Below are 15165 nucleotides of genomic sequence, written 5' to 3'. Positions count from 1 at the left end.
CACACAAGGTCCAGGAGTTCACTTTTAAGCATTTAGAATCATAGATATGTCAGCCACCATGACACAACCACCACCACGCCACTGCTGTCATGGACTTCAGCAGTCTACGACTCTTCTTTCAGCACACATATGAGCAAGAAAAAAAAAAAAGGACATGACTGATATGCGTATCAGTCTCACCAAGCTCCACAACAACTAACTTTTGAAGCACAAAATAGCATTCACAGTCCATTATTTGAGCACACGACAGCAGTGTTCATACCTGTCTACGTTCAGCCCTCTTCGTACACTGAATAGAGGGTCTAGTGTACCACTTCAACGACCACCACAGCACCGACCAGAGGCATTCTCACCTCCAGGCCCTCAAAACGACAACTCCTTTTTCAGCCCTTTATCGAATCTCCAATCAGGTCAGCTGAAGGATGAAAACTACTGTGAAGCTGGCGGCGAACCCAGGAAGAGGACAACAGCAAGAAGAGAGAACACGAGACCTTATCGCTCTGATACCATGTGAGTAAACCCTAGTAGATTCTAGGTCAAAGTAGAGAAGAAGAAAGAAGAAGAAGAAGAAGAAGAAGAGTATTCGGCCAGACTAGAAGAGAGAATGTAAAATCACCCCTCTCCTAGCCGACCCACTTGAATTTATTCAAAAAACTTAGAGTTACAAAAAAAACTATTTTGTCCCTCATAGAAGATGGGACACATAACTTAAACTCAGATACAATAGACCTTTCACTTTCAAGAAGATAAACCAAAATGACCAAAATACCCGACTCGAGCATTCTAACAGAAACTTTTGCACCAGTGGCAAAGATGAGCTCAATCCAGATTCTTCTCTCACTAGCAGCTACATACTCTTGGCCACTCTTCCAACTTGATGTGAAAAATGTTTTTCTCAATGGGGACTTGCAAGAAGAGATGTATATGGATCTTCCAATTGGTTTCTACGATGATGTGAAAAAGGGAAAGGTGTGCAGGTTGAAGAAGTCTCCATATGGTTTGAAACAATCACTCAGAGATTGGTTTGACAGGTTTAGAAGAGCCTTGGTTGTTTTTGGCTATACTCGGACTCAATCAGATCATACTCTGTTTGTAAAGAGGAGGGGGTCCTTGGTGTCAGTTTTGATAGTGTATGTGGATGACATTGTAGTTACAGGAAATGATCTGAGTGAGATTGATTCCTTGAAGGAAAATCTGCACAAAGAGTTTGAAATTAAGGATCTTGGGGAGCTGAGGTACTTTTTGGGCATTGAAGTGGCAAGATCAAAACATGGAATCTTCGTCTCACAAAGGAAGTATGTTCTGGATCTACTACAGGAGACAGGGAAACTTGGGGCAAAGGCAGCCAGTACACCTATTGATCAAAACCACGGGATAAATGCTTCAGAAGGTGAACTAGTGAAGGATGATGGGAGATATCAGAGATTAGTGGGGCAGTTACTTTACTTATGTATGACACGATCAGACATCTCTTATGTAGTGAGTGTGGTGGGTTAATACATGCATGCCCCACGAGTTCATCATTGGGAGGCCATCGACGGGATACTTTCTTATTTGAAGGGACACCCGGGTAGAGGCATATTGTTTGCTAACCATGGACAGTTGAAGCTAGAGGCTTACACAGGTGCTGATTGGGCAGGGTGTCTAGATGACAGGAGATCTACATCAGGAGTTTGCACTCTTGTTGGAGGTAATCTAGTTTCATGGAAGAGTAAGAAACAGACAGTTGTATCAAGGACAAGTGCAGAAGATGAATACAAAGCCATGGCACATAATGTTTCAGAGCTCCTCTAGATCCGTTCCTTGTTAGGAGAGATTGGGATTGAGGCAGAAGAACCTACGTTGTTATACTATGACAATCAAGCAGCAATGTTAACATTGCCCACAACCCAGTTCAGCATGATAGGGCGAAGCACATTGAAGTGGACAGACATTTTATAAGAGAAAGGGCGACTTCAGAGGACATTTGCTTGCCACATGTTGCATCTGATTTGCAGCTTGCTGATGTTCTTACAAGTTGCAAGAAACAAGTTGGAGCATGATCTACGCAAGTTGGGAATGTGTGACATTTATTCCCAACTTGAGGGGGAGTGTTGAGTTATTGGGCCGATGTTCTCTTATTGGACCGACTTTATTTAATTTTTATTTACATAATTCAGTTTGGTAGTCATTGGGCCTTAGGCCCATTAGTTTATATTACGTTAGCTGGTTCTTTTTAGCTTGTTACAAGTAGCCGACCTACTAAGGGCATACTTGTACTTGTACATTCTTTTATGAGTATATAACTAAAAGGAAGGGGGCGGCCAGATCTAATTCTTTTGGCTTCCTCTCATTCTCTTCTATTTCTTTCTTCTTTTCTTTTCTAGCAGAAACTTTTCTCTTCTTTCTTCTTTTCATAAAGTTTATCAAAACAGCTATCAGAGCTTTTCTACTCTAACCAGACCCTTGGAGAAAAGAGTGGCAGCCTTCAACTCATCCAACAATTCATCAATCACTAGTATGGGAAATCAGTCCCTTACTATCATATGATTTAGTGCCCAGTAGTCAACTAAAACCTCCAAGTCCCGTCCTCCATGATTAGAATGGCGGAGGAATAGGGACTAAAACTAGGCTAGAACATTACTTTCTCCAAAAGTTCTACTTTTTTCAATTTCAGCGTTCTCAAATTGGGATATCTGTAGCAGTATTCAATAGCTGGGCTCGCCCCTAGCAGGATAAGGATCCTATGATCATGGGCCCTAGATGGAGGAAGACCTTTAAGTTCTTGAAAGGCATCACTATATTCAATTAGTAGCTGCTACAGGCCCAACTCTTCAGTTGGTATGCTAGTTGGATGAGAGGATAAAGCCAGGACAGTGTAATCCGAGCCCATGTACAGTAGAACTGGTGGGTTTGTATGTAAGCAATACTTAAGTACAACCCAACTGTCCTGTTTAGGTGAGCTTGGGCCAAGTCCCTTTAAGTGATAGGTCCAACTGCCCAGCTTGAAGTCCATAGTTAGTCAACCTAGTCAGAAACCAAGGGCCCAAGCTGCCTCAACCATAGAATTCCCAAGACCGGGTCCGTACCTTGAAGTCTAGGGGATGTAAGTCAACCCTCAATCTATTCATTTGCACCTTCAATTTCCCACCCCTTACAAATTCCATCACACAAATAGTTGTTGTCTATTGGCCATGCGGATTGAAAATGGCTCTATGGATTGAATTGGTAGCCCCAGTTGCTTAGCCACACGGTCTCTGATGAAATTTAGTGTACTTCCGATGCCAACGAACACTGGTCCTGGCTGCTCATGGACAACCCTAGCTATACACATGGTTTGTGTTGTAAGGGCTTGAAGTTAGCTTTCAGGAATCACTTAAACAACATCCTCATGCTAGGCTCAGCTTGATAAGCAAGGTCATCTTCCCCCTCAGAATCATAAGCTTAGAGGAGAAAAAGTTGCTGGTGTTTACACTTATGGCCCAGCCCGAACTTTTCATCACAATTGTATAGATCTCGTTCTCTATGATGACTCCCTATAGAGCAACCATATATCCTCCCATAAACCCCTTTATGAAACAATCAACCAAAGCTTTTTCAATCCAACCATACATCCTGCTGCAAGCATTTCAAATTCTTGTTGATAATCTCAAACTGATCAAATTTGTCTATGCTTAGACAAGGTTTCATCACAATTGCCAAAGCCAGAAAGGCCAAAACAAGCATACACAGATTCAGTTAAGTCAGGACACATAAGTTGAGGATAACAACACCAATACCATTGAAACCATGGTATAGTTTCACCCTCTAAATGGATCAAGGTCACTAAGACCTCCAATGCCCACAACTGCCTTGGTGTCCTGCAGATGTAAATGTATCTACTATCTAATAGGTGGGCCACAAGTTGGAGGACTTGTTCATGGGCTCTGTTATGACCATGCAGCCACACAAGCCCAGGCCCTAGAGCCCACAGCAGTCCAGGTGCAAAGCCACCCTTAGTGCAGCAGTTTGTTAGAAGACAGAGGGGACCGGTAGCCACGGCAGCAAATCCGATCCCAGAGTTAGTTACATCTGCACATGGGAATATCTGATTCTCATGATGAGCCATCTGAGTCCGTATAAAGAGGCTCCCAATTTTGTATAAAAGATGAATAGAAACCTTTCTTCTTCCTCCATTTTCTCTGTTCTCAGGAGGTGAGTCTCCCTCCAAGAGGCTACCAAGGTAGGCAATTCCTACCAGTTGGTATCAGAGCCAGGTTGTCGCTTCCAATGCTGCCGACACGATCCACTACAGTCGACGAGAGGGTCGATCAGATTGAGTTAGTTCCGCATCAGGTGGTCACTGAGCTGAAGGAACTGCGGGCTACCATGTCCACCATGGCCTCCCAACAGAAGACAGGGGAGTCCAGTTAGAGAGATTGGGAGATGGAGGGTTTGATCTACCGAGGAGGAAGGAGTGGCGCTCCATTTCCAGGCAGGGTAACCAAAATTGATTTTCCTAAATATTCCGGTGGAGATCCCATTCCTTGGATCTTTAAGGCTGAGTGGTATTTTGAATACCATGAAATCCCTGCACATCAGCAAGTATCAATCACCTCCATCCATTAGAACGGTGATGCAATCCTCTGGTTTCTGTGGTATCGCCGCTCCCATCCACAGGTGATGTGGTCAGAGTTCACTAAGGCCATCTGCATCAGATTTGGCCCAACAACATTTGTGAACTATAATGAACAACTTACCAGGCTGAAGCAGACGGGGTCGGAGATGGAGTATCAGCTGGAATTTGAGCGCTTATCCTCTCGCGTTTTCGGGTGGCCAAAAACTGCACTGGTATGTTGTTTCATCAGGGGACTGCGAGACGATATACGCCTGGAGGTCAAGGTGTTACAGCCGGCAACAGTCATGGCAGCAGTGGGTCTGGCCAGACTGCAAGAAGAGCAGTTGGACCAGCTGAGGAGAAATAACCACTTACTAAGCCCGATTTTGAGTCCTCCTAAGGTTGAACCGGTGGTCCCTAAGCCTGTGAGTGAGCCCACAAGACCCATCTTACCTCGGCCCACAGTACCCTATAAGTGCAACGCAAGCCTGGCACGAAAAGGGCCTATGCTATAACTGCGCTGACAAGTTTGGGCCAGGCCACAAGTGCAAGGCCCAACATGCTCACCTCCTGCAACTAGATGAAGATACCCCGGATGTGGACCCCACCGCACATGCCAATGGGGAAATCGGCCCAATGGGCCCGGACCAAGAAGAAGCTGAGATCTCCCCCCAGGCTTTGATGGGCCTAGGTTCCACCCAAGCCATACGGGTCACGGGCAGACTTCTGGGCAGGCCCATAGCTATTCTCATCAACAGTGGATCAACTCTGAACTTCATCACTTGCCTCCTGGCCAAACAGCTGGGTATGACACTCCAACCCACTTCCCCTTTTTCAGTTCATATGACCAACAGACATAAGATAAATTGCAATAGTATCTGCAAGAGGGAAACCATCTCCATCCAAGGGTAGAAATTCTGGGTAGACTTGCACCCCTTGAATTCTCGGTGTTGATGTCATCTTTGGGGTGCAATGGCTGCGTAGCCTTGGTCCGATACTATGCAACTAGAAGGCCCACCTAGAGCACCTGCAGCATGTGTTATCAGTCCTAAGGATTAACCAACTGTATGCTAAACCTCCAAGTGTTCTTTCGGCCAGAGCAGTTCACTATTTGGGGCACATAGTACATGAGGCAAAGGTTACAGCTGACCCCAAAAAAGTGATGGCCATCCAATCTTGGCCCCAACCCACTTCATTGACGGCTTTAAGGGGCTTGCTGGGAGCCTGGGACTTACCGGCTACTATAGGCGGGTTCATTCAGGGCTATGGGCTCATAGTTGCCCCCCTCATGAGACTCTTAAAGAAGGAATCAATTCTTGTGGGATGAGGAAGCTCAGGAGGATTTTAATGCACTCAAGGCTACAGTGACTACACCACCCATTATGGCCCTACCAGACTTCTCCAACCTTTTGAGCTTGAATGTGACGCCTCCAGTGTGGGCGTGGGGGGCAGTACTGATGCAGCAGGGGAGACCCCTGGCCTATTTTAGCAAGCTCCTACCCACCAGGCCCAATCCACATATGGGAAGGAGCTAATGGCCATCGTGTTAGCCATCCAAAACTGGAGGACTTATTTGCTAGGATGGCAGCTTCTCATCAGAACTGATCAAAGAAGCCTCAAATACCTCCTGGAGCAAAGGGTCCACACCCCAGAGCAGCAAAAGTGGATATGGACTATGAATACCGAATTGAGTACAAGCCAGGCAGCATGAATCGTGTGGCCAATGCTCTCTCTCGGGTTGAAGATCTAGCCCAGCTCACTTGCTCGGAACCAACCTACCCTTTGTTTAAAGCCATTCGACAGAAGTCAAGGCAAGACCCCCATCTCTGGGTAATCAGAAACCAGGTTCAAGAGGATCCAGCCAGGGTGAGTGGTTACACTATTATTGGGCCAAACTTATTTTTCTAAGGGTGATACATGATTTCGCCTAGCTTAGCCCACATCCTTGATCTGCTGAAGCTTTTCCAAGACTCCAGCTTGGGGGGAAATTCAGGAGTTTTGCGCACTCTTAAGTGATTGAGAAGTCATTATTACTGGCTAGGTATGCTAGGGATGTCCAATGACATGTTGCTGAATGTGGGGTGTGTTGGCAATAGAAATACCAAGCCCAATCACCGGCGAGGCTTTTGCAGCCACTTAGAATTCCAGAACGGGTGTGTGAAGACACTTCCATGGACTTCATAGCAGGTCTACCTCGTTCAGCCAGCAAATCAGTAATTCTAGTGGTGATTGACCGGCTAACAAAGTACGGACACTTCTCAGCTCTGCCTCATCCATACACTGCCACCATGATGGCCAACATGTTCATGAAGGACGTGACCAAGCTGCATGGGACCCCAAGGTACATTGTTTCTGATCGAGATCCCTCCTTCCTCAGCCACTTCTGGAGGGACTCCACCAGCTATCACCCTCAAACAGGCAGACAGACAGAGGTCCTTAATAGATGCCTGAAGGCATACTTGCGTTGCTTTGCAGGGGAAACGCCCAAGCAGTGGACTTACTGGCTTCCATGGGCTGTGTATTGGTACAATACGGCCTATCACTCAGCTGTCGACATGACTCCATTTAAGGCACTGTATGGATGTGACCCACCCCCCATACTCCCGTATGAATTGGGAACTACTAAAATTGCTGAAGTAGAAGCCACGCTCACAGCCCAACATGACATCCTGAAAAATCTCAAGGCCAATCTCTCTAAGGCCCAGTCGAGGATGAACATTATGATACCAGTCACAAATAGGTAGAGTTTCAGGTAGGCGAGTTTGTTTATCTGAAGTTGCAGCCATATAGGCAGGTCTCAGTTGCCCGTCGGGCCTGGCATAAGCTGGCTCCCAGATTCTACGGTCCCTTCAAGGTACTAGAGAAGGTAGGGTCAGTAGTGTATCACCTCGAGCTTCCTGCCACCACCAAGCTGCACCTAGTGTTCCATGTTTCCCTCCTCAAGAAGGCTGCAGGCCCCCTAGCCAACTATGTTACCACCCTTCCCCGTTTCACAGAAGAAGGGGATCTGGAAACTGAACCCATCCACATTGTTAACTTCAGGTGGGTTCGCCAAGGACACCAAGTGGTCCCAGAAGCAAAAGTTGAATGGGCTGGTCTACCCTTAGAAGATGCCAAATGGGAGCCGTATCTGCAGCTTCAGGACAGGTTCCCTAACTTGGACCTTGAGGGCAAGGTGAACCTTAAGGAGGGGGGGAGTTGTTATGACCACTGCAGCCCACACAGGCCCAGGCCCCAGAGACACAGCAGTCAAGGTGCAAAGCCACCCTTAGCGCAGCAGTTTGTTAGAAGACAGAGGGAACCAGCAGCGACGGCAAAAAATCTGATCCCAGAGTTAGTTACATCTACACATGGGAATATTTGATTCTCATGATGAGCCATCTGAGTCCATATAAAGAGGATCCCAAAACTGTAATAAAAGATGAATAGAAACCAATCTTCTTCCTCTATTTTCTCTATTCTCAGGAGGTGAGTCTCCCTCAAAGAGGCTACTGAGATCGAGGTAGGCAGTTCCTACCACAAACATCTTAAAGTAACTAAGGATTTTGCTAGGCAAAGCCCTCCCCCAAACCCCAACCAACTCTGAATCTCCAATACTTCCATCCAGCATGTGACAGACTGACAGTAAGCCCTTAACATGTGTATTATCATATGAATGGATATTCACATGTACAAGGAGACAATTGTCACAGACTGAATGCAAGTCTAGGGCAAAGTTAAAAAGAAAAAAGAAAAAAAAAAGTGTAGGAGATCCCCCCCCCCAACCAGGTTGAAGGAATGACTCACTCAACCCCATGTCCACACTACAACCAGCTAGAGACCCTACCAGAAAGCTGGCTGGCACCTTCGTTAAAGTAACTAATGTTTTCAACAAATAAAATGAAAGTAACACCAAACCAATTCTTCAAGGGATATGAATAGTTTTACTTGCAACCAAAGATTTTTTACATGGGTTGTAAAAAAGCAATCATAAATGTAAAAACCATGATGGCCATTTCATTTCGCTTAAATAAAAGAAAACCTCTGGACAGGTAGAATGTCAAGAATGAAAACAGCAAGACAATAAACAAAATTGTGAATGATAGTAATGGCATTTCTCAAATATCACTGCAACACTTACACGAAGGCAACTGCTGAAGGTTGCATCTCTTAATATTTCGGGAAGGCAAGTTTTTAGTGCTTCGCACGCCCTGCATCATGGAAACCAAGAATCATAGCCATATGGTTAGATGTTTCATATAAACAGAAAATAAGGCATAAGGTATTAAGGAAGAACAAAGAAAGAAAAAAAAAAAAAAAAGGCATTGATATATTATATTTAGAGCTTAGGCCACAAACTACTCCACCACCAACCTTGGATTATCTGTCAACCTAAGGTAACACCGAATAATATGTTTTAGCAGCCTGGATGAAGGTTGCTCAGTGAGTGAGTTAACCATGGCTCCCAACACACGAGCCACTGCGAAAAAACGCTCTGCTGTAGCACAAATATAACGCAATCCCACTTCATCCAATAGAATTTTTTGAACAATAAATGTAGCAACCTGTGTAGACACATAAGCAAAGGTTCACACCAAGGAAGAAACACATATTTGTTCTAAAATAGTTGCATTACCCAAAACAATTGAAATAAGATAGATTATTAAGTAATGAATACAGAGGGCAATTTGAATGTATGAAATATGTAAATATCAAGGGCTGGGGTTATGAAGCTCGAGCTACCCTAAATTTTTGGGATGCTTCACTGCTGTAATTACTCATTCCTTTTCAATACTTAATAAATTCTAACAGTTAAGTAATGAATACAGAGGAAGAAACTAATAGGAGCTCATTTGTCTGAAGCTCATTTTGGATTGGTTCCACCCTAGGCCCCAGGCCCACATCCATGTTTATTTGGGGGGGCAAAAGCCCAAATCCATGTATATATAACATTCAAGCAAGAAATGATACAATGTAATGGCAGAAGAAGGTACTTCTAAATTCTGATAAGCAATATGTCACCATGATCTTTGGTTAAGAAATATATACTCCTTTTCATCATGGACCATATATGATATAACCAATAAGGCAACAAATTGTCCTCCATCAGATAAACTTGCAAATAGCAAAATGGTAGAAAAACATAACATAATAGAATAAGAAAACAAGTCACTTACTGTTTTTGAAAGTTCACTACCCATCTCCATGGTTCGCAGACACAAAGGAATTATTTCAGTTGAAAGAAGAAAACTGATAACTTCTGTATCATCAACCTGCAAATGAATATCCACATTAAATATTAAGATATGTACTGTAAAATTGTCTTTCTTTTCTTCGGTTCTTTTTTATGGGTAACTCAGCTATCTGATCTTAACATAATCATTGCAAATGAGTGGTGTATCCCTGGAAAGCAACAGAAGTCATTGGACCATCATTATCAATAGTTTATAAGATACAATCCAATCTCAGGGAGCAAGCAAAATTCTGGGAAGACTAAAAGGATTTGGTGGCAGCCCGTTTAAACTAGAAAGTTTCAAAGGTTTACATCATCTTAACTCATAAACATCTATCCATTCCATCTTGTTGCTGCCCTCTTAGGGTGCTTCTAAGATTTGAGCCAGATAAGGAGCCTTAGGGATGACAAAAATGAACAGGTAGTCTCCCTAATAGACCAACTTAAGGATGTCTTCTTATCGCCTATGCAAAGGGTTAATTATGGCCCCGTTTGGCGTGTCTTTCCGCGTGGTCTTTCAGCTATTTACAAGCCCGGCAGACCGCAATTCGGTCTTTTCCCGTTTAGCTGCCAAAAGCCGGCATGCTAAAAGGATGCGAGAAGCTCAAAACGGGCAATTTTCGGGAAGCTCCAAATGGAGCTTTTGCATTTTTTTATATTCGTCTTCGCATGGAAAGACACGCCTTAAAAAAACATGCTTCAGGCTGCTCAGATCTTAATGCAAAAACTCAAATGCGTCTTTTGACTGTCAGAGCTACCAGAAGATCTTCCCAAAAAGACTTGCCAAACAGCCCCTATGTTTGGCCTGTTGATCCAACAGTGCATTTTGTGCTCTTACTTTTTAAAGCTCGCTCTAGTTGGAAATGCATCTAATCCTCAGTTGTACAAGGACAAGCAATTCAACATGCTCCTACACTACCAGAAACTAAAGCACAAGGAAAAGCAACTCAACAGGTTCCTAAACTACCAGAAACTATTTGTTCACAGCCGGAATTGGAATCGGAATCAGAATGGCCTATCCCCCACCTGCTTGGTTCGGACAGGAACTGGAATCAGAATTGAAATGAGATTATTTCCGGAAATGACCAGAAGTGACTTGAATCACCAGAGTTTGCAAAGTTAGCCATTGGAGGGGGGTACTGACAGAGATGGAGGGAGGGAGGCTTTTTGGTCGGAGGGGATTCTCATTCCCAGGGAGGCAGAATGGCCATTCCCTCAAATGGAGGAATGCCACTCTGCCAGGAATGGGAATTGGATTCTGATTCCGCCCAACCAAACAACATGGGCTATTCCTATTCCAATTCCAGACTCCTATTCCTGCAAACCAAACAGACCCCAAAGCTTTCTGTTGGGAGCTATCAAAATATAAACATCAATGAGGTGTGACAACAAATATGAAACATGTAGTGTCCATGCCCTCAAGTATGTATACTATGTAAGAGGAGTAACCAAACCACATGAAAAAGGTCCCATAAATCCATGACATAAGAATACAAATCAAGTACACAAGGTGATAGTCAACATCTATGGATTGGCAACAAAGAGTTGGGACACTGGAATCAACCCTAGGGCTATGTGTTCTCCGTGGAAAACTATTCTTGAAACCCTACCCTCTTTACTTCCCTTCTTCAGGTGTGAATTGTGATGCATGTTGTGGCAATAAAGTGCTCTTTTGGGAAGATACTTTGGCTTGGGAAATCCTCATCATTAGATTTCCCTCTCTATACTCTTTCTTTGCATTAACAAAAAACCATCTCATCAATTCATGGTAATGTGGACTCTTGGGATTTGGGTCTAAGAAGAGGGCTTAGGGAAGCTGAAATGGAGGCAGCTGATGAAATTCTTTCTCTTTTGTGCTCTATTTTCTTGGACCAATCTTGCTTGGATAGGTGAGCTTGAATAGTCTCTCCTTCTGGAATGTTTTCTTGTAACTATTTTTTCACTACCCATCTCCACTCAACTAGTCAGGAAGTTTAACACTCTGTAATGTGCTTCAAAAGAGAAGGCCTAATCGGTGGCTTTCCCCTTATGTTTGTATTCTTTGTTATACCTATGGTGAGCCGGCTGCAAACCCATTGATCTCTTGTTCTTTTATTTCATATATTTGGGATTGATTTTCCTCTCTTTTTGGTTGCAAATGGTCACCCCCACATTCTGTAGCAGCTTTGTTTTATGCAAGTTTCCTTGGACAATTGAGGAAGAGGGGAAGGGTCATTTGGAGCCACTACAGTAGCAATACTCTGGATGGTTTGGGAAGAAAGGAAAAATTGTATCATCCAAGGATCACCCAAGTCAAGGGATGAACTCATTAAAAGCATTACCATCAAAATAGCACAATGGATAAAAAGAAGTGAACTATTCAAGGAGTTTTTAGTGCAGGATATAATCAGGGTGTAGAAAAACTTCAACTACCAAGGCCCTGGTCCAGGAGAGTTTGGTCCCTTCAGCATTACAAAGAATTAGCTTAACTTTGATGGGAGTTCATTTGGCAACCCGGGACCCTCAAGTATTGGGGAAGCTTTTAGAGATGGTGAAGAAAAGGTAATATCTTTATATTCCGGTCCAATATAGGTGTGAGATTCGCTTAGAGCGGAACTTTTAGCCCTCCTCCAAGGTTTGAAATTGGCTAAACAGGTAAGCTTCCAACAGATAGAAGAAGAAGGTGGTTCCAAGTTAGTGATAGGGTGATGCAAACAAGGAATCTAGGGCTGTGGACCCACAGGTGAGAATACATGCAATAGCATTACCCAATAGGTCACCCTAACAGAAATATTTTCCATGATAGCTTCCTTCAATTGTGATTTCTCTTTGAAGATCCTTGCGTTCAGTTGAAAAACAGCCCACTTGATGTATGGAACTGTTTGAGATTAGATGCAAACCAGAACAAAACAAACAAGAAAGGAAGAGAAGAGAGAGCTGGCGGCAATGAGTGTTAGAGAGTAAGAGGTTCGAACATTACCCCTCTCTAACACTCTAAACATCTTATTAATAAGTTAATCTTTGACAAATTACACAGAGGCCCTTGAGTGGGCAGGAAAATACAAAAAAACAGAACATTACAGAGTATGGGCCTAGAATAAGGCCCACAACAGAGAGAAACATAACATAACATGAAATGATAGTCTATGGGCCATTCGGCCCATCTTCTCTACACTCCCCCTCAAGCTGAGCATAGATGTTAATCATGCCCAGCTTTCCAGTGTCATGTTAAAGCCTTGCCTTGGAAATGCCCTTGGTGAGGAAATCTGCCAATCGTCCTTCAGAAGTAATGAATGGAAGACACACTTCACCGGAGGAGACTCTGTCACGAATAAAGTGTCTATCAACCTCAATATGTTTGGTTCTATCATGTTGTATCGGGTTGTGAGCAATGTTGATGACAGCCTGATTATCACAGTATAAAATCATGGGTTTGTCATGATCAATCCCAAGTTCTTCCATTAAGGACCTTAGCCACAACAATTCCAAGACTCCATGTGCCATGGCTCTATATTCTGCTTCTGCGGAGGATCGAGTCATAACTGTTTGTTTCTTACTCCTCCAAGAGACAATATTACCAGCCACCAGACTACAATACCCTGAAGTAGATCTTCTATCATCAATATTTCCAGCCCAATCAGCATTAGTATAGGCTTCAAGTTTCAGATGACCATGTTTGGCAAATAGAATTCCTTTTCCTGGAGAGCCTTTCAGATAGCACAAAATCCGTTCTGCCACTGCCATATGGGTATCTCTAGGAGCATGCATGAACTGGCTAATGCAACTAACAGCATACGCAATATCTGGCCTAGTCATGCACAGGTACAGAAGCTTCCCAAGAAGTCTCTGAAAGACCCCTTTGTCTTCCAACAAAGTTCAATCCGAAACTGAAAGTTTGTGACTCATATCAATAGGAGTTGCAACTGGTCTTGCACCCAATTTTTCAGTTTCAGACAACAAATCAAGGACATATTTCCTCTGGGAAATAAGAATCCCATCCCTGGATCTGGCAACTTCTATGCCAAAGAAGTATCTCAACTCCCCCAGATCCTTAATCTCAAATTCTATACGGAGGAAAGATTTAAGGGCCAGAATGCCTGAGGCATCATCACCAGTCACCATAATGTCATCAACATACACAATGAGATACACTGCTAGAGATCCACTTTTCTTCACAAAGAGAGTATGATCTGACTGTGTCTGAACATAGCCAAATTTAACAAGTGCAACTCTAAATCTCTCAAACCAGGCTCTAGGAGATTGTTTGAGGCCATAAAGAGATTTCTTCAATTTACATACATTTCCTTACATATCTTTCCCATACATTCCTGGAGGAAGACACATGTAGACCTCCTCATGTAAGTCATCATTCAGAAATGCATTCTTTACATCTAACTGATAGAGAGGCCAATCAAAGTGAGCTACCAGAGATAAAAGAACCCTCACAGATGTCATCTTAGCAACAGGGGCAAAAGTCTCCGGATAGTCAATCCCATATGCCTGTGTGTAGCCTTTTGCAACAAGTCTGGCCTTGTACCTCTCAATAGTCCCATCTACCCTGTATTTAATGGTAAAAACCCACTTGCACCCAACTGGATCCTTCCCTTCAAGCAAATCCACCACCTCCCAAGTACCATTTTCATGGAGAGCATCCATTTCAGTCTGCATGGCATCTCTCCATTCTGGAATCCCAAGAGCTTCTGATACAGACCTAGGAATGGGGTTAGAAGCAACTGAAGAGAGATAGGCACAATATGAGGGGGAAAGTAGGTCATAAGAAAGGTGTTTGGAAATGCAGTGTGCAGTACACTTCCGCTTTCTTTTCCTAACAGCAATGGGGACATCAAGATCAGGGAATGATGATTACAAGGGAGCTGAAGTAGTACATGTTATCTCATCTGTGATTGAGAGTATATGAGCCTCATCTGTTGTAAGGGAAACCACTTGCTCATTCCTGGATCTCTGCCTTTGATACACTTTGGGATTATAGGTAGGACGAGGAGGTAAAGAAATAGGAGCACTAGGACAAGAGGAATGAAGTGGCTGATCCTCCTTTCATTCATTTGGTGAGGATACAGATTTGTCAAGAGACTCAACTGGGACAGGAAGGGGAAGGGCAAAAACTTGTGACAGAGTCTCCCCCTGTTGACAATGTCCTTCCTGAGATGAACCATAAAAAGGAGAAAGTTCATCAAAGGTAACATCCATAGAGACATGTCGGGTGCCAGTCTTTGGATCAAAACAACAATAACCCTTTTGTGTGAGGGAGTTGTTAGACAGTTTTGTATGCCCTTAGCTTCAATCCATTTTGATGTACTTTTGACATTTAGTGTAAATAAATAAAATACATGTTTGATTCATGTTGTTTGGTATAATTCTGTGTAAGACCCTAAAACTG

General features: G+C 43.5%; 1 protein-coding gene across 2 annotated transcripts in view; it reads right to left on the bottom strand.

Moving 5' to 3' along the window:
• The window catches only part of LOC148870992 (uncharacterized), a 41392-nt gene that overhangs the window by 10713 nt on the left and 15514 nt on the right, over positions 1 to 15165 (bottom strand). For both annotated transcript variants that reach the window (XM_088969029.1, XM_088969030.1), the window contains exons 6-8: positions 9733 to 9828; positions 8930 to 9120; positions 8697 to 8766 (exon numbers count right to left, since the gene is read on the bottom strand). In XM_088969029.1, the coding sequence (XP_088825155.1) occupies positions 8697 to 8766; positions 8930 to 9120; positions 9733 to 9828 (357 nt within the window). The remainder of the gene's footprint in view (positions 1 to 8696; positions 8767 to 8929; positions 9121 to 9732; positions 9829 to 15165) is intronic.

This window comes from Nelumbo lutea, chromosome 2, assembly GCF_056320005.1.
Source record: "Nelumbo lutea isolate HS-2025 chromosome 2, American lotus-T2T, whole genome shotgun sequence".
In the NCBI taxonomy this organism is placed as follows: Eukaryota; Viridiplantae; Streptophyta; class Magnoliopsida; order Proteales; family Nelumbonaceae; genus Nelumbo; species Nelumbo lutea.
This window is presented reverse-complemented; position numbering and strand designations above follow the sequence as displayed.